A 24,223-nucleotide genomic window follows, 5' to 3' on the forward strand; every position below is an offset into this window, starting at 1 on the left:
AGTGACACCTGTATAGTCAGACATTCTGCCAGTGACACCTGTATAGTCAGACAAACCACCAGTGACACCTGTATAGTCAGACAAACCACCAGTGACACTTGTGTAGTCAGACAAACCACCAGTGACACCTGTGTAGTCAGACATTCTGCCAGTGACACCTGTATAGTCAGACATTCTGCCAGTGACACCTGTATAGTCAGACATTTCACCAGTGACACCTGTGTAGTCAGACATTCCACCAGTGACACCTGTATAGTCAGACATTTCACCAGTGACACCTGTGTAGTCAGACATTCCACCAGTGACACCTGTGTAGTCAGACATTCCACCAGTGACACCTGTGTAGTCAGACAAACCACCAGTGACACTTGTGTAGTCAGACAAACCACCAGTGACACCTGTATAGTCAAGACATTCCACCAGTGACACCTGTATAGTCAGACAAACCACCAGTGACACTTGTGTAGTCAGACAAACCACCAGTGACACCTGTATAGTCAGACATTCCACCAGTGACACCTGTATAGTCAGACAAACCACCAGTGACACTTGTGTAGTCAGACAAACCACCAGTGACACTTGTGTAATCTTACAAGAATCAAACCAACTTGTAAACATTGTTATTTGTGAATTATACTGGTATGGTTGGTGTGGCACATTCTGCGAGACTTGTGTCTAGAGGGCAATTTGTGTTCTGATATTTTCTATTTGAAGCCTGACTCTTTGCCTAGCAGTGCATGTGTCTGGCTCATCACAGGACAATATAATCAACTTGTAGTTGATGCTGTGGGCTTGGCTTGTCTTAGATCAATAATTAATGCTTAATTTGGCTATGCTAGTTTATATCTTATGTTTGTGGTGAGCAAAAATCTTATATATTTCATTTTCTGTACTGCACCAATTGTTTAATAGATCTAGCTACACAGTTAGCAGTGCCATACCAAGCAGACATTTTCACATAAAAATGTTGTTTTTATCTGTAGAGTACTAACCTATAGCCAAATCATATGAATATTGTTTTACTGTGCTAAATTATCATTGCTAGGTAGTCAATTTTTCCTTTTAATAACAAAAAGCTTATATTACACAGATTTTGATTGAGTAAAATTGTACTTTTTCTTCACTGGATGAAAAGATATAGACAAAATCTTTTTGTCAGGTAGAGGGTCATTTCCATATATGTTATCAATGGGATTTTGGGGGGAAAATTGTTATCTGGCCGAAGTTCATTTCTGAACATCACAACACAAGTGTTCTTTTGTGATAGGAAATTGAAGATGATGAAGACAATGACCTCCGACGACCTTTCCGGCGTCGGACACTTTCCATCAGTTCCCGAATGTCTAGAATGTCCACCATGTCAACATCTTCCACCGCTCGACCTCTTGCTTCACCATCGGTTGTCATGGACATGTACAACGATGCAGATACTTGGTCACAGGTCTGTATTCTTCAAACTGGTATCAAGTGTCTGGTAAACACTGAAACGAAAATCAGAAATCATTTTGTTTTTCCTGACAAATGGACAGGACATAATGACTTGAGTTTAGATTCATTCAGATATTGTTGCATGTCTCATTTATTTCTTTATAAGTTTGTGAAATTTTTAGTGATGCTAGGTTTACAAGTGTTTTTAATAATTTCAGTCATCCAGAATGGATGGAATAAGCATAGGTATGACAGGAGGGCGACAGACGTTGCCAAGGAGAACACAACACAGGAAAGAAGAATTTGAAATTCTTGAATATGCACATTCACCCTCCATGGAAAGGCGAATAAGGACAGCATAAATTGGAAATAATTGTGCACAAGATGGATTGATTCAGAAAATTTTTGTGTGACATAAAGAGATTTGGAAGATTAACCAATGGAATATAGAGATTAAATTCACCATTGAGAAATAAAGAGCATTTCACTAGTGAGATAGGGAGGTCTAGAATATCTAACAGTCATATATAAAGTGGAATTTTCAGTTGTGAAATAAAAAGATATGGAATATTCACTTGTGAAATGGAAAGATTTCAGCCATGAGATTTTAGAGATTTGGGATCTTCACTTGTAAAATGGAAAGATTTCAGCCATGAGATTTTAGAGATTTGGGATCTTCACTTGTGAAATGGAAAGATTTCAGCCATGAGATTTTAGAGATTTGGGATCTTCACTTGTGAAATGGAAATATTTCAGCCATGAGATTTAGAGATTTGGGATCTTGTGAAATGAAGATACCTAAAATCTTCACTTGTGAGATATAGAGAACAGGAAATTTAATATGTGAGATTAAGAGATCTGGCACACTATCTAACGAGATAAATTCTAAAATACTCACCTGTGAGATTCAGTTTTAAATACTTAACTGAGAACAATTTGGAATACTCACCTGTATAAAATATTTTGGAATGCTCATCAATGCGATAGAGAGGATACCCTGTAATTATTTCTGACTTGTTAAATACAGATTGTGAAGACATCCATGTATCAATAAAATGAAAGTTATGAATACTCATCTGTGAAAAATTATTGTGTAGTTATACACAAATAGCAGAATTTGTGTAAAAATATTGCCCTTTGTAGGGAGTGCTTTATATTGTAGGGAAAGTTTCCTTTTACCTTCGTCTGACATTTAAGAGACTTTGCTCAGAAGGTATGGAATGCAGTAGCAATAAATTAGGTATACAAAATGTATGTTGTGTTAAAATATTGAATAAAGTTATTGATAATACCCTAAAATTGAAGATAAGTGTGTCCTGAAAGTAAGTCATGGATTCCTTATACAGAAACTTATTTTAAAATAAGCTGGTTTTAAAAACAAGCCTGTCACAACTAGGATTATTTAAAGTTGAAATTAGAATATATTTATCTTGATAAATTTGACCACAGAAAAATTTATATTGCAACTTGTAAAATGAAATCAAATTTTTTTTATCCACTTTCATCTGTACATATTTTTACTGTACGGGTGATTTGATATCAATTAACAGGAGGCAATTCTGTATTGAAAATAAGATTACCTTGAAAATAAGATTACCTTGAAAATAAGATTACCTTGAAAATAAGCAGTTGCAAAAAATAAGCCAGTAAACTTTTACATTACAGAAACAAATAAAATTACAGCTTTTGATTGTTAAGATTTTGTATTTGACATTGTACATGAACTTGTAAACGATGTGTTATATTTTGAATATTTTTTTCAAATCATCAGGCTTGAATTTAGAAATCAGAGAAATTTTTTATGTCTTAACTTTTTCTGAAAAAAAAACCCATCAGAAATCTATAAAGACACTTGATTGAACATGAGTGTCTGGCCTTATAAAGGTGCCACTGTATTTGTTTTCTATGCAGATTATTAGAAAGACAAAATATGGAGATTGTTTTATATGTAATATTACAGTTTATAAGGTTGTCAGTTTTAGATTGACTATGAGAATTACATATACTGGGAAAGATATTATGGACAATAGACTGTAATGTTAATCAGGGTTGTATAATTGGTTGAGAAATAGTGGATTCCAGATCATAAGTTTGTAAAATCTCTAGTTTAGTTGATAAGAAATACTCCTAATAGAAAATTAGTGAAATCAGAGGCCAAATGTATTTTTCTGTTTTATTTGTGTTTTTTCTATCCTGTTCAAAATATGTGAATAACTATGAGGTGCTATCCCAAATTTTCCTGAATGGTGTTAGTTAAGTTGATAGTACTGTCATTTTCACATCAAACATGACCATCATTGGTAAACTTGTTAAAAGGAAAAGTCAGAATTTCAAAAGAACTGTAAGTGTTCTTGCCATTAAGTGTAGAAGTTGAGAATACAAGAAATTTTACTAGCCTCAGCTAGTTGTAATTTCCGTTGGGTTAAAAGTGGCTAGAAACCAAAGAATGGCTAGTTAAAATCACCATGGGAGCAGAGAATTTTTCATTGCTCCATCTTATTACCAAAGCTGTTAAAACAATGTTTGTTTATTTTTACACTGTGTGATCCATAAATGTGTACAATATAGATGATTTTACCAGTGTCAAGTTGGGACTGAATTTGTGTCATAAGGGAGGTAACTCAAAACAGACACATGCAATAAACAAAATATTCTACAAAGTATTTACAAGGTGATGACTCCAGATATTGTCTTCTCAAGAAGTTACTCCAAATAAGCAGAGGCTATAGTAACTTGCTCTTTAACAACACTAAAATTTGAATTACTACTACATAACGTTACTGAAAAATTTATTTTTAACAAAAACAAAAAAAAAATCTTAGTTCATTTACGATATCTTCATTCAGTAGTATCATACTAAATCCATCAAAATTATGGTTTAGATAGAAAATGGTTTTAATAAAATCTATCTCCCAGTAGTAAAGCAAGCAATTTAGTCCTCAATATGACCATGGTCATAGCAATAAACAGCTAAGATAATGTGGGTTCAGCTCATCAGCATTCTATTGTATATGGCTCTTGTATTTACATGCTGTATCAGTTTTCAACTGATCATTGGTTTTCATATGTCTTCTTGTGTGTTTTTCACTTCATAATACCTGGAAGGAGGTGTATATGATTATATAGTTGTACAAACATATTGTAATATATTTATTAAAAGGAGTGTAAGAAATCTGTTGTCTTCGTGATGCATATCTAGCCTGTACATTGTGTGATAAAATTTACCATAAATGTTTGTATATATAGACTTAAGTGTGTACAGTATTGAATAGATCCATGTGCCAGAATTCAGAATGTTTGGTGGAATTAGTTAGCTTAGGATCATATTTATTTAAAAAATATAAAACGTATACATATATTTGAATGTTGACCTTTGACCTTAAGCTGGCCTCAAAGTCAAAGGGTCGTAATAAATATTGAGTGGTCTTCATTGTTTGTGCATATGTATATACTTTTGTTTATTGTACAACATCTGAACAAATAAACTCTACAGCATGAATATGAAACTAGACAATACAATCATAATGTAGTGAGTTAGCATTGAAAAATATGCATTATCTCCCTTTATCTTATAACTGAAAAGATTTGCCAGTTTTGGGTTAGAAAATTTACAAAAAAACAAACAACTTGAACAACATAATGAGTAGAGAAGACACATTATTTCTGTCATTTTTTTCAGCTGAACATAAAATCATTTTGCTGTATGTTTTTGTAAAACCTGCAAAATGTTAAACAATATGGACAAGAAACTATGGACTGTCCGAACAGTAGACAAGCACAGTTTAATGATATTTAATGTTGAGAAAGTTATTTACTACAGGACCTATTGTATCATATTGTTTCTGTAATGATTGTCATAATTTTAATTGAAAAACCTTAAATTAATGGAGAAGGTGGATTAGACTGTGTTATTTTTATCATATCTTCAGTTTGAAATGTAAATGTGTGTGGAATTTTTTTTAATCATGTGTCATGTATTTTATTGTTACCGTTTTGTTCTTTGAACTGTATGACACAGAAATATTTGGTGTTTACTGGCGTGAAGTCAGTTTATGTTACATATGGTGTTACCTGGTGTGAGGTCAGTTTATGTTACATATGGTGTTACCTGGTGTGAGGTCAGTTTATGTTACATATGGTGTTACCTGGTGTGAGGTCAGTTTATGTTACATATGGTGTTACCTGGTGTGAGGTCAGTTTATGTTACATATGGTGTTACCTGGTGTGAGGTCAGTTTATGTTACATATGGTGTTACCTGGTGTGAGGTCAGTTTATGTTACATATGGTGTTACCTGGTGTGAGGTCAGTTTATGTTACATATGGTGTTTACTGGTGTGGGGTCAGAATGTGGCCATTAATTGCACCAGTCCTTTATGGAATCACAGTACTCTTACATACTATGCATTTGTTGTTTATGTTAAGAATTTTCAGTTTTTTCCTTTCCAGTTTCTAGCAAAGAACATTTTAAATCCTGTAACAGGATAAAATTTTTTTTTTTAAATTAACAAAAAATTGTTATTCAGTTAATTCAAATTATAAAATGGCAACAGTAGCAATAAACTTCTAAAACATTTCTTTCATATCTTGACTAAACAAGACATAAATGACAACACCATTACAGATACCTGATCAATCCTTTGTATTTTTATAACCCCGTCCCTACTCCAGATTTTTTCACCAAATTCAAAATTTGGTTGACTTTTTAACAAATATTACAAGGTCCTATGGATATTTGCTTAAAACAAATCCATTATCACACAGATGTGCATATGAAGGTAATTTGGTGTGTGATATCGGCCCTGTATACCTCATATTTTAGCTCTTATTTTTCATGGAATTTTTTTCTTTCTTTCTTTACTTATTTGTCTTAATTTGAAAAAAAAATCATTCATTGTGTGCTTCATCTTTGTTCATGTAAATATGCATCTCCGCTCGAAGGCAATTTCATACAAAACATACATTTTGTGATAGAAAATTCAGATTCGTCAACCCATATGTAAGAGTCTATTAACTTTCTCATCATCATACACATGGATTTCCTCTACAGCTGTTGTTAGAGTAATGTTGCCATTTGTCTTTGTGATAACTGCCACAGTACACACATGGCACAAACAAGGTTCAAGTTGGATCTGAAAGTTCTATGTATATAATTGTGTGGCATTTACATTTGTATTACATATGAGTGAACAGCAATCTCATGTGTGTACTACATATGGATGTTAGCCACATATGTGTATCTAAATATTGAAGCTTAGTATAGTTACTGGAATTACTATCTTGTAATACTGTAGCTGTATTTTAGGATTTGTGATACGTTTTAGTATTGATTCTCAAATTAATTTGCTTTTAAATTTTGGTAGAATAAGAAAGGGTATGTAAAATAACAAATCAAAAGGGAAACTTTGTGTATTGAAAAACAAACTTTCAAAAAATTGAAGTTTACAATATCAGTTTTGTAGGAGAATAGTAAAGAGAAATAACAGCTCCATTGAGTATATAATGGTACATACAGATGTGTTGCATGTACAGGTTTATAGTATTGACTACATACAGTATGTATTACATACAAAAATGTATTTCATACAAGTATGACATACATATATGTTTAGGGAAATGTACAATAGACATAAATTTAATACATACAAGTATGTACTAGGTTTTTTTTTAATGTATGTGTGTACTACATGCACTGGAGTGATGTGTGTAGATGTTGATTGCATGCCAGTGTGAACTGTCCAGCGACAGTAGGTTTGTATGAAGCTAGAAACTCTCTCCTGTTGTAATACACCAGATTAGTCATCTGGTCATTTAATAAATCAGTTTTGCCCCAAAATAATCTGGTATTTTATTTTCTTTACAAAAAAATGTGTAACTTTTCAAATCTGATTAATTGGTATTTGCCATTGTTTAATGTACCATAAATTTCTGTTACATAAACAATGGTGGTTTGATTCCTCCAACAGACACCAATAGGTCAGGGGGTTTCTTGTCGGACCATGTGGGTTATATATATATGATCTCTGGTTTCCTTGTACAGTAAGACCTATACATGCTTTTGTCCAGGCCAACAAGAGTGATTAGTAAAGTTGGTATAATTTCTAATGATTAGTAAAGTTGGTATAACTTGTTCTGCAATTACTGTAAAATGAATAAAGTTTATATTTTCACATATAACGTTAGATGTAGATCCACTGATCCAGATTTTTAAATCTTTGGAGCAAGTGTTATATACATACATCACATACGACCCTACACATTTCGCCAAATTGTATGTACAGTTACTTCCCTATATCTTCTCCCTGCTTTCAGTTGTGATAGGATAATGAAAAATTTGACAGGAATCCATTCAATAATATATCAGAATTAAAATAAGTGTATACAGTAATAAGTGACCTAAAGGGTCTTCTGTACCCTTCATTTGAAAATTATTCTGTCAAGGAACAAAACATTTTCATGTTTAAACAGCACTGATTTTCGGTCTTCACTCCAAGAATACTGGCAGACATTTATCTCCCCACACTCAACTCTTCGCCTCAGGGTTCCTGACCCTCCATTGACAAAACAATAAATTACCTTTACCCTATGCTCAATATCAAACTCTATCAAAATGTTCAGCTCTCGAGATGTCTTGTGGGAACTATTGATGAACAGATATGGAGAGTGTTTCTGAACATGGAAGTATTAACAGAAAACATCAGACTATGAAGTTAAAATTATCACATCTTTAATACAGTTATATTGGGTGGAACAAGTATCACAAGATATAAATCTCAACTTTCAGCACACATACACAGCCTTAAGATGTGAGGGAGAGCTGATGGCTACACCTTGTTGTAAATATGAAGCTGGTATATTGAAGCTGCTTAAGGCCAATCACACCACAGGTTTCAGATGTGGGAAGTTCTGTCAGCTGTATCTATGTACTGTAAATATAAAACTGATATAACAATATCTACTTCAGGTAAACAGTACCACTACATCAATTATCTTCAATTAAGAAGGATTTTCCTTTTTTACTCGGCCCAATGTCATTCATTATTTTGACTAATTGCACCGGAATGGTTCAGTTATGAAATTAGGACAGACTTGCTCATCATCTTTTGTTTATTGTAACCTTGACAACAAGCCTTTGGAGGCCTGTATTAATATTTGCAGTTCTGTCCAGATTAATGCCAGAAATCAGGAATACCAAGGCATGTCAGAAATTAGAAGTTTTGCTTTAAAACATTGATGTACCTGTTTTTTCTCTTAAATGAAAACGACTTTGGAGTACCTTACCTGTTTTACAGAAATGTATTTTTATGACCTTGGCTTGCTTCCCTTACTAGATTAATTCTAATTTTAATGCCTCAAGAATTTCAATACTTGCATTGCTTAAGTGTGGGATAGGCTGTAGAAATGTCAAGTAGAAAAGTGTATCACTTTGACAACAGCCAATCATTATGACCCTCTTTGGCACGGTCCGTCCAATTCTTTATGGCTATTAGAAGCTTTTAAACAATCACATACCAGAAAACTAGGACAAAAATAAAAATTGCACCCAAACTATCTCAAACTATTCCAATTAATTAAAAAATATGAAGAAAAAAATACATAAATGGTCCATTTCTGAAAGTAAATATTCTTCTAAAATAACATTTCTTCATGAAAGCCTTATTCCTAATCAGTTTTTTAACAATTACAGACACCCCCTTCCCGTTTTGGTTTGTTTCTAACGAAGCCGAGAAATGGACCAGTCTGTCATGATTTTATCTTTCGGCTAGATACTTTAATTACTCTCGATAGCATGCGATGGGCCTTCGAATTATTATTCTGTGCTGTACCACCAGTCACTAGTCGATAGCATGCGATGGGCCTTTGAATTATTATTCAGTGCTGTACACCAGTCACTAGTCGATAGCATGTGATGGGCCTTCAAATAATCATTCAGTGCTGTACCACCAGTCACATCCAGGAAACACCGCCTTAAAGTAACCCTAGTTGTTCAGGGGACGATAAACCTACCAAACAATCACAGAACATTATTAATCTAGAAGTGGCAAAGATGATGGTTGGCCTGACAGTACAGCACCTTAACTATAGTATCTGGTTAGTCTAGAAACTGTGTAGATGGTTTATGTTCTAATAGTATTTCTAACAACAGTGAAACTTTTGATAAAGACGAAACACTATTTTCAGTATTGCACTAGCAGGGTCTCAATATGATTGAAAAAAATAGTTATAAATGCTTACAAAAATCTAAATACTTGATGACCAGGTAGGAAACATTCTTGTTTACAACAACTTGTACACCATGTATGTGTAATACCTATATATTGACAAAACAAAGACAAAAATTCCTGTGTACACCTGTAATAACTCTCAGAAAGGTAAAATGACAGTCCATGCTTCCTTCTCGCAATCCAGCAATTACACATTATCAAAAACGACCATAAATAAGCTCAGATACACACGTACTATATTGGCATCAGTTTTCAGAGGTACAGTACATATCGACAACAATTTTTTACACAATTTACATAATGCAGGGATCACTTTTTATCCATTTAAGCAAGGAAATTCATCCCAAATGTAAAGTACTTTAAGCTAATTATATCAAACATGAATTTTAGCATTAAGGCTTGTAACATTCATTTATTGTAAGTCACTTAAATCATAATTGAACAAAACAAAGAGAATTTAAATATCAAATGCAATTAACAGCATCATTTTCTAATATCTAGTCTTCATTTTCTAATATCTAGTCTTCATTTGATCCAAACAGCTTTACCAATTAGACACAAGTTTATGAAAAAGATATTGGGAACTGAGAAAGCGATCTGCAGGCCTTGACAATGATATCAAAACCATACAAAGAGTTTCAAGGTCTGCATTTACATATTAATCCCTACCATACTATATTCCTTAAATATTCCACTTAAAGTTACATTCAAAAGTTGACAAATCGGGTTTGTGCTCACAAGCAGGTTCCTAGACTGTCGGGGAACAAAAACAACAAAAATAGGTTTTTAATTAACCAAATACCAGTCAATGTTGACAACACAATCTGTTTGTCCCTTTACATTAAAAAAAAATGATCAAGCTGTGCTGTCCAACAAAAAATTTATTTGACATTTTTCCTGGAAGGACTCTGGAATACCATGGGTATTCACAGCAAGCGCTAACTTGCATTGGAAAGAAATTAAATGGGTAATGTTGGAATTGAAAATAGCTTTGAAAATAAATACATACATTTAATAGTCATTGTTAAACAAATATACACAAAATGTAAGCATGATATTTATTTTGAAATCAATATCTATAAACTTACAGACAGAAATATCCATATCTCAATACATGTTACATCTACCAGGTAGTTCAATTTGTAATACTGAAATTGAAATTGTCCTCAAAGTCAAACTTGAATGTGTAAAGAATGAAGCTGATTCCTGAACATAATCATATAATCAATGTTAATTATCCTCCTAAAAACAGTGGAAACTTAAATGAAGTGAATAAGTTGGAGATAAAAATGTCCAGGCCATTCTGTAATCAGGGGGAAAAATCCAGCAATTAGAAAGACATGAATGAAACCCTGTTCACACAAAAATCAAATTCTGAAAATGACTAATTTCGACACTGAAGCTGAAGCTGAATATGATTGATGCTAAATGTTGTTGCCCGCTACAAATATCTGGTCGAACAATGGGACACAATTACTATCCCTGACATGTAGGACTCTTGGTTATCTGAAGTGGAAATTAAAAACATTTGTAAAAGATACCCATGATACTCTCCTTCACCCATCTGAAACTCCTTCATTGATGAAATTAGATAAAATGCAATATTCAACACAAAGTCTAACCAAAAAATCAATGAAGCAGAAAAATACGACACAGTCACCTACATTTATAATGTAGTTCTGTTTTTGTTTTCTTCAAATATTGATCCACGCACGCAGAAAATATGGGTAAAAGTGACCTATATTTATGATACAGTACCATTTTTTGCATTTCTCAATATCGATCCACGTACACAGAAAAATAGGTCAGTGACCTAGATAACCCATAATATACAAGATATCTGTACCTCAATTAGTATAATGGCTGTTTTGCTTTTATTTCAAGAGTAACTTTTGGCACAAAGTCTAGCTAACATGTATAGACAGATGGACTTCACTAATGGATAGAGATATGTAATTCTTTAATGAAGGGGGAATACACAGTGAATCATTTTTTTCAACCCTTTGTTATATTCAAAATTTTTTTTTTTTGAGTAAATAGCATTTTGAATTTGTCTTAATTTGTCTTTGAATAACAAATAAAGTTTTCGATATTTTAAATGTGATTTAACCAGTTTTTAACAGAAAGCTGTTCAGGACAGTATCAGTTTCCATATGATTTACAAATTTAAATGAGATTCGTAAAGCATATAAACAATATTATGTAAAGTGGATCTGTAACATTAAATATTGAGGTTGCTAAAAACCAGTGTTGTCCTCACAGCATGATGAACTGCTGCAGTAACAACGCATATCTCAACAATCTAAATTTATAATTAAAATTGTAAAACTAAGGTAACATTAAACATCATTCCAGAAAGTCCATGACCTCGGCAAGCTCCCTCTGTCGTGCTTGTTTGTGAGCCCATCGCGCCTCAGCTAGCTGAGGAGATATTCGCCACTTTTCATGGAAGATCTGTTTACCACAATCAGGACAATTTTTACCATCTGTTGAGAAAGAACAAACATGACACATATTTACACCTTTCTTTGATATTCTGTTATCAGTTTATTTTATTACACTATGGTCATCAGTAACATACTTAACATTGAGCTACAAAGATGAAGTAAACTGTATACCATTTAGTAATATAATTATCAAAATTAATCTTAAGTTATTATTTACATGTAGAACTTACCTGCAAAGGGAGGTGTCTTTAAATATCTTTTTAAACATCCAAAATGAAATAAATGTCCGCAGTATACTCGTTCTACATTTTTTCTAGGATCTGTCTGTTTTTCCTGAAATCATCATAGTATTATTCTAATTGTCCATCATTCTTTTTTAACATCACGCAGCTCCATCCTGGAAATTAGCACACTTAACAATTCTACATATTAATTAGAAACTACACATATAACTTTAACAGGAATTATGACATATTTTTAAAGATTCAAAAATCTTTAATTCAAGCTCAAAACAACAAAGAAAATTTTATTTCGTCATTCTGAAACACCCTATTATAACAAACTATAAAATAGTAATTTTTTTGGGATGGCAAATTGACATTTGGTTAGATGTGTTATCAACACTGCTTGATGTTTTTCAACAAAATTTTACCAGTTCAGAGATATATGTAATCTGACCGTGACCTTTGATCCTTGAACCAATGACATGACTTCTGACCAGATATTTCCTCTAATTCTTTCTTTGAAATATTTCTTCATTAATTCTACTCAATTTTATTTCATAACATTCTAAACTTTCTACCATTAAAGAGATACAAAATATGACCTTTGATCTCATGACTTTGAATCAAAGGTTAATTCATCACAGTGCACCATTATGTAATCTCATGACTTTGAATCAAAGGTTAATTCATCACAGTGCACCATTATGTAAAATATCACAGTTGGCGTTTCTGTTTTAAGATCCAAGTAACAATTGTAATGACAAAAAGTTTGGCGTTGTGATACTTACTGATGGGTTTGTTGGGAGAGCCTGCTCCTTACATAATGGACACATCATTCTAGGGTACTTCTTTAAAGAATCTTGGATTAGAAATTTACACACTGGAAATAGTGAAGGCTTGACCTGGAAAGGAGGGTCTCTACAACACAATAAACAATCATATTAGTTAATTTTGAAGTTCAAAATATCAAAGCTATTAACTTAGAATAAACTACATTCAACGCCTTAGTGTGTAAATATCAATATATCATATATATTTGAGATTATCATGGTAGATGAAAAATTCAAAATCAAATTTGCAAATTAAAGACTGTTGACTGCAGTGTACACCTACTTGGGTTTCTTTTTTATTGGAGCCTGGACACACCGTCTAGCTATTTCAATTGCCTGGGCTGCAAAATTTGTTTTCAGTAAATCTGGGTAGTTGTGTTCATCCACTTCTACACTGTAACAGATAAGATGTAAATATACACTGTAAATCAAGTTTACTGACACTCAAGGAAACAAAATTTATAGATACTGTAACCATGGAAATATAAAAATTATAGACTCTGCATATATTCATGAAAACATAAAGTTTATAGATATTGTAACCATAGAAACATCAAGATTGAAGACTAAAGACAATTTATTCATGGAAACAATGTTTATATTGTAACCATAGGAATATCAAGATTGCCATTGTAACCATGAAAAAAATCAAAATTATAGACACTGTAACCATGGAAACATCAAGTTTAAAGACATTACATGTATCACCATGGAAACAACAAGATTTCAGACACTGTAACCAATGAAACATTTTAACATCAAAATTTTAGACACTGCAACCACGGAATCATCAAGATAATACAGAGTGTATGTTTGTTGGCCTAGTTCATCAACCCACTAGAGCTATCTGAGCAAAACAAACCACTCTGATTGGGGCTTATAAAGTCTGACGGTCTATTGAATGTGAGTTATCCTGTCTATCATATGATGGGCACTGTTAGCCTAGGTATATATACAATGTAGCCATGGTAACATAAACTACAATGTTTACAATGTTACCATCAATTCTCAGACATGAACTTAATGCAATGTTTCCTATCAGTTGCTCATCCCCTTGACAAACTGGACATATATATTGTCTAATTGAATAAGAGATCACAGAGCGATCTTGGTAGTCAATATCACATGATCTAGATTTTATAACTGTCACAGAGCGATCTTGGTAGTCAATATCACATGATCTAGATTTTATAACTGTCACAGAGCGATCTTGGTAGTCAATATCACATGATCTAGATTTTATAACTGTCACAGAGCGATCTTGGTAGTCAATATCACATGATCTAGATTTTATAACTGTCACAGAGCGATCTTGGTAGCCACTATCATACGATCTAGATTTTATAACTGTCACAGAGCGAGCTTGGTAGCCAATATCATACGATCTAGATTTTATAACTGTCACAGAGTGATCTTGGTAGCCACTATCACACGATCTAGATTTTATAACTGTCACAGAGTGATCTTGGTAGCCACTATCACATGATCTAGATTTTATAAGTTATAAGTTGCAGCAGTATCATCACACAATATTCAGGGCTTTTTTTACTGGTTTGGGATTGGGCATTTTTGCCCTGATTTGGAGGAAAACTGATGAATAGTGAAGGGAAATTTTCAGAAATAAATTGTAAATTTTGGGAATTCGGCTAAAATAAAAATTAATTTTGATATGGAATGGGGTTACTGAGGTTCGAAAATATGGATAGACCTCAATTACATCCACAAATAGTAAACAACATATTAATTACATTATACATTCTACAAACCATTGTACATATGTGCCACTAACAGAGTTTAATCTGACCTGTTTTGATAAGCAGTGTCACTTTATGTTTGTTTTCATTGTTCCTAAAACAGGACCAGTATAGCATGTACAAAATGATAATATTAGAGGTGGAAAGGTCTCAAATAACTCTCAATATTGTAAATATTGTTAATTTACACACAAATTCAGGGAAGCATAAGCCAGCTATATGTCCCTACTCGCTATTTGAAACCATGAACCAGTAACTATTTATTCATCTGTGATTTCCACGGGTAAATATTCTGACATGTTTTATATATTCTGCGTAAAATATATTTTATCATATTGATTGAAATCATCTGCTCTTTCAGTTTTTTTTTCTTCTTCAATATTAGCAATTAAGGCAAAATGCAGAATACTGTGGATGAAAAGGTTATATATTGCTTTCTAAATTTGCTATAACTGGATGTCCCCCAAATTGTGAGGAAAGATGATTTAATTGTTGATTAAGCTATGGCTTATGATAATTAGCTATATACCGTTGATAATGTTAATAAATGTAAACAATTAGACAAGTTAATACATTTGTATCCTTATCATAGTTTATGTGTCTGCCTCTGAATCTCTTTACAATTTTCATTTAAACCCCTATTCCTTGATTCAACATTGTAAATATAGCTATGAACCTACTTATCCCTGTCTTACATAACTGTATTACCACATGTACAGCTACAGATCATGTCAATTATCTCAATTCCAAATTCCACTCAGGACCTTGGATAATCCCTAGGTAAGCTCCCCTGTCTAATAATCCCTAAGGTAAATATCAATTTGACAGGTAGATATTGGACATAAGTCAGTTCATTAACTGTTCCTCAAAGGTAACAAATACTCTGGCATTATCCCAAAAAGGCCAGATGTGGACATATTCTGTTTCTGTGGACAAAAGTGTTTGAGCAAAACCTCAATGGTATGGTCTCAAAGGGAGGGTGTAATACTCTTGAAGTCCAGGTGAAGTTGATAAGAGAAATATTAATCCCTGGAGTGAGACAGATTAAGTCTTGGAAGTGTCATTTGAGTTACAGAATCAATGTTTAAAACTTAGTTTTCATTGTTGACTATAATTTTCAACAATCCTGGCAAAAGACAGTTGACAAAATTAAAATTTGATGAAGTTTATAGGAAGCATTAAACTACATGTAATTCAAACTATACCACATTTGATTTCCACATTTAGTATCTTTTCTTGTATTCCCTTCCTCAGTATATCATGTATCACAACACTATTCTTTTGAAATAGGAATGCAAAGAACATTTTACAAGGTTAAACCAGGGACGTATAATACATTTTATTTATATATTATACGCCCCTGGTTAAACCTGAATATTTAATTTTCATGCATGCAGGTAACTAAATCCTATTTTAGTGTCTGATTCATATCAATTCCTTTTTAAACATATGTATTGATTATCAAACTTTTCAACTGTACCCACTTATCTAAAATGACTATTTCAACTATCAAAGAAAACAGCAAATTATAACATGAGATCCAAATATGTAAATTTCATTCATAATTTCTCATATATGAATGGAAAAACTTTATTGATAAAAAAAAATCAAATTTGTTTTCAAAACTTCCCAACAATGATAACACATAGTTGGTTGGCTGACAGTTTTCCATCTCAAAAGTGATTCACCCAGTGTCTGGGTATCTTCTCTCCGACTGATGTCAGTGTTCTGGCGACATGAGGCAGCAACCTACATCCCCCCTCTCATGAGTGGAACCATCTTTGGCGGTGAACATTTGATTATACTAGTTTTAGAAGACTGCTCCATGGCCTAATTATGCCTTATCCTAACTCTACACTTGTCCAGAAGCTGAAAGGGAGAATTGGGGGCCTACCTAGATTTGAATTATGTTAGAGTAATTTTGAAGTATGTAATGATCACACAAGAACACAGAGCTGTATCTATGCTAATAATTAATTGAGAAGGAATTGTAATACCTGTTTATAAATACATTTCCTACTAAATGACACCTATTTGTTGAAATGGTTGTACACCTATTGTTAACTCCTCTCACCTGTCAACACCTCTTTGACAAATGACCACATCAGTGACACTGCACTGGTTAAGATTATCACACAGTACTGGTCAAAACCAACAGTCTGAAGTGAAATTATCCTCTAACATTCTGGAGTAGTGCTAAGTCTTCAATTGTTGCCCCTTTTCTCACCTTAGTGAAGACTGGGGTGCTAAAACATTACTTTTACTGAGTCCATGACTTGTGGTACTGACCAGGTGTGGTCAACCTTTGACCACTAAAAACAGGAAAAACTGGACATACTCCTTGTCTACCAACACCTTGAACAACCAGTCAACAACAAATCTGAATATAGAAATTCTCCACCGAAACAAAACACTGTATTCCACAGTCAACACCATGCACACGACTGTAAATTATAACAGAAAGACAAGTGTTTTTTATGGCAACAATCTTAGGTGAGAAATGTAAATCTTTTTCCAATTACACTTATTTCTCCTACCTATCATAATCATATAACAGAGATCTTCCATGATTTCATGGTCTCTGTCATTGATTGAACCTGGGACTAGGGATCTTGGTGCCCACCATTTGAGGATCTGTTTTCAGTTCTTGAAGATTTGTTTAGTTTTTTTTTTTTTTTTTTGTTACAGGTGTTGTAAATGTTCATGAACTGGTCTTCATTGAATGTACTAAATGATGGAACAAGATTTTTTTATGGGGATATAGTGATAAAATGAACACCCTTTATTAAGTTGTATACTTATTAAATTCAAAATAGATGATGATGATGATGATGATGATGATGATGATGATGATGATGATGATGATGATGATGATGATGATGATGATGATGATGATGATGATGATGATGATGATGATGATGAAATGATGCACATGTACAAGAGCGCAACAAGTATAATAAAAGTTCAGAGTTTTTTAAAACTATTTTTTTTTTTAATTTTAAATTTTATATTTTATTTTATTACATTAATGTTTTTGTAACACCAACACTTAAACATTAGGAATTATCAACATTTTTAATAAATCAATTCTGTTACTTCTCATGTGTCAACCCATATGCCATTAACTCAATTCATTGCATGGGTATACATACCCTAAACAGTGTATTTATCAATGTTTACTTAATTTAGAAAATCTGATACTTGAGAATGACTGATCATGTAGGTAAGAAATAGCCATAAAACAATTACTCGCTGTTCAAATCCAAGATGGAGAGCTATAGGCCATTTTGTTTTTCAGATTATTCTAAAAATGGGACAATGCTTAACTAGGTACCAAGAGGAAGCTAAATATGAAATTTGAGAAGGATCCTGTCACAGCCATAACAAACTACTGTATTACTGTTGACATCCAAGATGGCTGCCTGTGGGCCACCTTGATTTCAAATCAGTCCAAAAAAGGTACAATGCACAACTAGGGACCAAAGGGAAACCAATACCTATGAAATATCATCCATCTAGTACTTCCTCAGAAATAGCTGTAACAAGGTTTTACTCTCAAAATCCAAGATATTTGCCTGTCAGCCATCTTGATTTCGGATCAGTCCAAAAAAGGTAAAATGCACAATTAGGGACCAAGGGGAACCTGCATATGAAATTTGAGAAAGATCCATCCAGTACTTTCTCGGAAATAGTGATAACAAACTTTTGCTTTCAAAATCCAAGATGGACGTCTGTGGGCCATCTTGAATTTGAATCAGTCCAAAAAAGGTACACTGCACAACTAAGGACCAAAGGGAAGCTTCATATGAAATTTGACAAAGATCCATCCAGTACTTTCTCAGAAATAGCGGTAAGAAACTTTTACTTTCAAAATAAATGATGGCCGACAAGCAGCCATCTTTAATTCGGATCAGTCCAAAAAGGTCAGAAATAGCGGTAACAAACTTTTACTTTCAAAATAAAAGATGGCCGACAAGCAGCCATCTTTAATTCGGATCAGTCCAAAAAGGTATAATGCACAACTAGGGACCAAAGGGAACCTGCATATGAAATTTGAGAAAGATCCATCCAGTACTTTCTCGGAAATAGCGGTAACAAACTTTTACTTTCAAAATAAAAGAAAAGAGTCCAAAAAAGGGCTGCCTGAAATTTGGTCAGTACTTTCTCGGAAATAGCGGTAACAAACTTTTACTTTCAAAATAAATGATCTTGCCAATTCGATCAGTCCAAAAAAGGTACAATGCACAACTAGGGACCAAGGGGAACCTACATATGAAATTTGAGAAAGATCCATCCAGTACTTTCTCGGAAATAGCGGTAACAAACTTTTACTTTCAAAATAAAAGATGGCTGCCTGTCGGTCATCTTGAATTTGAATCATTCCAAAAAAGGTACAATGCACAACTAGGGACCAAGGGGAACCTACATATGAAATTTGAGAAAGATCCATCCAGTACTTTCTCGGAAATAGCGGTAACAAACTTTTACTTTCAAAATAAAAGATGGACGTCTGTGGGCCATCTTGAATTTGAATCAGTCCAAAAAAGGTACACTGCACAACTAAGGACCAAAGGGAAGCTTCATATGAAATTTGACAAAGATCCATCCAGTACTTTCTCAGAAATAGCGGTAACAAACTTTTACTTTCAAAATAAAAGATGGCCGACAAGCAGCCATCTTTAATTCGGTTCAGTCCAAAAAGGTATAATGCACAACTAGGGACCAAAGGGAACCTGCATATGAAATTTGAGAAAGATCCATCCAGTACTTTCTCGGAAATAGCGGTAACAAACTTTTACTTTCAAAATAAAAGATGGCTGCCTGTTGGTCATCTTGAATTCGAATCAGTCCAAAAAAGGTACAATGCACAACTAGGGACCAAGGGGAACCTACATATGAAATTTGAGAAAGATCCATCCAGTACTTTCTCGGAAATAGCGGTAACAAACTTTTACTTTCAAAATAAAAGATGGCTGCCTGTCGGTCATCTTGAATTCGAATCAGTCCAAAAAAGGTACAATGCACAACTAGGGACCAAGGGGAACCTACATATGAAATTTGATAAAGATCCATCCTGTACTTTCCCAGAAATAGCGGTAACAAGAATTGTTTACGGACGGATGGACCACGGACGCATGGCGATTTGAATACCCCACCATCTGATGATGGGGGGCTAAAAAGAGATAGCAGTGACTTTAATAGACCATGAAGAAAACCTTGCTTGATATTCCTTTCGTAAATAATAAAAACATATACAGTAAGTAAAACTGTCTCTCTATACTTACGTGACTTGTTTGGCAGGATAGCCCTCTGGTATTCCTATCCGTATATTCATGTAGTAATTATCTTGTCTTATCTTAAGACCTATTTCCGATGTTTTCTGTTTTAACTTCAGAGAATCCTCTGATGTTAACAAGTCTTTTTTCACAGTTTGTATTTCATCACTACATACACACAGTGGATTTTCATGTAGAAAATTCAGCACAAAATTGGTCAAGAGCAAAATCTGAAAGATAAATCATGGTCTTTCAAAATGATATATCTCCATCTCACCTGTGAACAATCACCTAGACAAAATCCTGGACTCACTACAAAGATTTTTCTTTTGTCCTTTTTTAAATATTCTGGTGAAAGCTTTTTAATTCATTAATATGAAAAAAGAACAAACAGTATAAATATTTAATCTTTTTTTGTTTTTCTTCCCTCAATCATTTAACGAACATTCCTATCATGGGGAGAGAGAATGCATGAAATAAAGGTTGGTAGATTATAAACTGCGAGCAACAAAATTTAGACACCCATTACAACAATTTGTATCACTCCTTCAACGTATCATTTTAGAAACACGAAAATATCTCTACACTGTTTACCTGACGTTGACCGACCCACTTCTTGGCTTGTTGCTCGCAGACCTTGAGCAGGCCATCCAGCAGTTTCTCTGACAAGGTCTTACTCTTCAGTTCCATAATGATCGGTTCATGAGGATATTTAGGTGGAAACATGACGATAAGTGTGACATGTTTCTGGTCCGTTACCCTGACAAACAAAACACAAAAAGCGTCAAATATTTCTTGTAAGTTAATCTGTAACATGACAAAATGATCACTTTCTTTTAATGTGTTATTCATTAATCTTAAAATCAAGTATTGCATTAAGCATGATACATTTTTGATCTGTTAACTTAACATGACAATAAGCATCACATATTTCTGATCTGTTACTTTTACATGACAATAAGCATCACATATTTCTGATCTGTTACATTAACAAGACAATAAGCATCACATATTTCTGATCTGTTACTTTTACATGAAAATAAGCATCACATATTTTTGATCTGTAACCTTTACATGGCAATAAGCATCACTAATATAGATATTTCTAAGTCTCTTTTAAGCTTATCATGATGACATCGTATGACAACAATTGTGGTGTCACTGCACAACAGAAAGAATACATGGAAAACTGAATTGTTTTGAACATAATCTTACTTGATGCCAAGTCTGACTGACAGCTCTACACATGTGACCAGAGTTATACCCTCAATTACTGGAGCTTTCTGCTTCACCTGTGCAAGCTCCGATTGTATGACCTGATCCCTTGTCTCCTCCATCTTGAATTGAGGGGTGATGGTACTACTCTGAAGTAAGACCAAAAACAGTTACACTGTATTTATCCAATAAATATCCCATGCATGTCTATAGTAATTTAGTATAATGATCAAATTTTCTTTCATATTTTTTCCTGTAATAAGCCTACACCTACAGGTGGTGTATTGGTTCCCTTGACTTAATGATGGGTGAATTATATACTTATGATAATCTGGTCACTCTACAAAAAATTGATGAATAGGACTGTAGGAAACTAGGGTGAATTATTCAGAGGGTTAAAAGGGTCATCCTAGCTGAATGCTTAATAGGCAATGAGCTGATATTCACAACTTGAGGCTGAAAAGATGTATCTCCCTTTTCACACACACACATATATATATACAATGTATATATATAGATGTAACATAAAGATGCTTTGTGCATCTATAAAATACTTGAAAAGAATAAAATCAACACAACAAACGTACTCAATATTATAATGAATGTATTATCTGATGATGGTCATTGGGCCTGAAAATGTCTGGGGAATACACTTGTGTTCATTTTATTCTTTTCAAATACATACATATATATATATATTTCCAACATTTACTGTTCAATATGTCAAAACCATTAGCTGTACTACAGATGAGAAATAAGAAGCATTATATTGTATACAACAAAATATATGATTTAGCTTTTACAGATTCATGAAGTAACAATAAACATTTAAGGTGCATAGACTTCAATCACATTTTGTATTAAGTTATAGGTTATAAATTACAAGTAAAGCTGAACTTAACCTCCTCCTCATAGATCCAGAGTGAGGAGTGAGAGACAGCATAGTATACATTTGCTGCAACTCGTACCATTTTGTTCTTTGTGGTTTTTTCTGTGTGTTTTTTTTTTCTATTTTACAACAAATCCTGAAAATATATTTTCAGTTCTTGTGAAACTTTTTTACTTTGGTACCACATTTATGTTGCAAAATTTATGTTGATATCAATTTCAATGTTTTGGTTATGCAATTAAAAACCCTTGTACCAGTAGAACAATTTAAAACACAATAAAAACACAAAAAAAATTATTTTTATATGGTCTCCTTGTAGTAGCTGGTGGCTACCTCATTGAACAACATATGGATGGCCAATATCATAAGGGTACAGTGACTTGCCCAAGGACACAATCACGTCAACACAGACTTGTCAATTTCTTAGCTTTCTAAGAAACACACAATGTTACAGGTAGGGAGCACCAAATCAACCACCTTGGATCTTCACCTAAGGCTCCAGCACTACAAAATCAGCTATCATTGTCCCCCTTGTCTATGAGATCTGAGGGCACATAAACTAAATGCAGATGAGTAACCTGTAATTCCAAACCATCTCTTAATAACCATCAAAATAATGGGGCCAAGTTCAATTAATGCACAATCACATTGTTTTGAAGTTGTTTTGTCAACAAATAAATTTCTGATACCCTAATTTCGAATACTAAACTAATAAATTTTCAACACAAAATGAGAGATGTTAGTAAATGGTAGTCTCTTCTGAGGTCTTGCCTCAAATTATATGACAGCGGCATTTTGTGAAGATAGGGGAGTCCTGCTTTCACTTTCCAAAATACGGATCCTTGTAAATTTGCATAACATAGTTGTAGAAAAAAAACAAAGGATCTTCTCAAGTATAAAACAACAAAAAAGGGTAAGTGTTCAACTTGAACATTCAAAATGACGATATATATGGCGTAAAATTTTCACACTACACTTAACTAAAATCTGAGAATATTGGTGACCAGTGTTGTCATCAATGATAGACGATGTTGACATATTACCATTCATAGTGCGATTAAATTCACAATTACGGCACTTTAGATGACATATAAATCTTCAATAACAATGTAACAGATACCTGCAATAGTCAATGATTTACCTATGAATTGTGGTAATCAAAAAGAATATAAACCACACGAAATATAAGTGAATCTGGATTGATAAATACTGACATTTCACCACAATGCCAGTAAGAAGGTGGCGTTGTTGTAGAATTCTACTTCCGGAGCAGTGATATGCCACATTACAATTTGTAGTTTTTATGTCTCTTGTCATTTGTGAATCTAAAATTAATCTGACGGTACAAAACAATTGACCACTTTGAAATGAAATGAAAAATATTACACATGATTTTAACAAGTACCTTTTATTATATATTCCACAACTGCAGATAATAACTATAGTTTGTTTCATATTTCTGACAATTTACCTGCAGGCCGACTGGTCACCTGTGTGAATTTACTAAATGCTTATTCTTTCTTTATTGAAGTTTAATTTTGGATAAAAGATAAACATGTGTATTTTGGCCACTTTCAATATATATTTTCTGCATAAATAACGAATTCAATATTGATTCTTGGCATTAGTTATAAGATCTATTAAACAGCTCATAAAAACATCAAATATCAAACATCTTTATGGCGTCTTGTGGCCATTTTATACGTCTCTGATTTTACTAACGGTATTACTTCATGAAAAGCGTACAAAAATTGTAATGGACGGACGAACGGACACTGGGAGCTGACGGACGAACTAAATATGAATCGCCATTTGATCATCCCAACATGATCTTCGGTATGATGGTGAGCTGAATACTTCTATTTAGTTGTAAATGCTGGATTCTCTCCCTTCCAATGAATAAAAGGCATGGGCTTTTATAATCTCACCTCAGGGGA

The 24,223-nt window shown here is 33.4% G+C and overlaps 2 protein-coding genes across 3 annotated transcripts in view; one reads left to right on the forward strand and one right to left on the reverse strand.

Annotated features, from left to right (window-relative positions):
• The window catches only part of LOC132551518 (uncharacterized), a 62,141-nt gene extending 54,876 nt beyond the window's left edge, over nt 1-7,265 (forward strand). The window contains exons 6-7 of the mRNA XM_060215670.1: nt 1,268-1,441; nt 1,647-7,265. Of these exons, the coding sequence (XP_060071653.1) occupies nt 1,268-1,441; nt 1,647-1,790 (318 nt within the window). The 3' untranslated portion in view covers nt 1,791-7,265. The remainder of the gene's footprint in view (nt 1-1,267; nt 1,442-1,646) is intronic.
• Nucleotides 7,266-8,136: 871 nt separating this feature from the next.
• On the reverse strand, nt 8,137-23,517 carry LOC132551507 (uncharacterized). Of its 2 annotated transcripts, none has more exons than XM_060215658.1 (8): nt 23,428-23,517; nt 21,398-21,546; nt 20,777-20,942; nt 20,192-20,412; nt 13,436-13,546; nt 13,111-13,240; nt 12,329-12,431; nt 8,137-12,137 (listed from the first exon to the last, which is right to left on the reverse strand). In XM_060215658.1, the coding sequence occupies exons 2-8, from the start codon at nt 21,517-21,519 to the stop codon at nt 11,998-12,000; spliced, it is 993 nt and encodes a 330-aa protein (XP_060071641.1). In that variant the 5' UTR covers nt 21,520-21,546; nt 23,428-23,517; the 3' UTR covers nt 8,137-11,997. The 2 variants fall into 2 exon arrangements, with proteins under 2 accessions (XP_060071641.1, XP_060071642.1); XM_060215659.1 differs by having other exon boundaries at nt 23,407-23,462.
• Nucleotides 23,518-24,223: the final 706 nt, after the last annotated feature.

The sequence above is a fragment of the Ylistrum balloti genome, unplaced genomic scaffold (assembly GCF_031769215.1).
Source record: "Ylistrum balloti isolate Yb309-2 unplaced genomic scaffold, AGI_CSIRO_Ybal_v1 Utg370204, whole genome shotgun sequence".
Lineage (NCBI taxonomy): Eukaryota > Metazoa > Mollusca > Bivalvia > Pectinida > Pectinidae > Ylistrum > Ylistrum balloti.

Coding starts and splice junctions, on each gene's coding strand:
- LOC132551507 (XM_060215658.1), bottom strand. CDS start 21,519: ATGGAGGAGACAAGGGATCAGGTCATACAATCGGAGCTTGCACAGGTG. Junction 20,413..20,776: donor AGTGGGTCGGTCAACGTCAG/GTAAACAGTGTA, acceptor TTTATCTTTCAG/ATTTTGCTCTTGACCAATTT. Junction 12,432..13,110: donor CTCTCCCAACAAACCCATCA/GTAAGTATCACA, acceptor TGATGATTTCAG/GAAAAACAGACAGATCCTAG.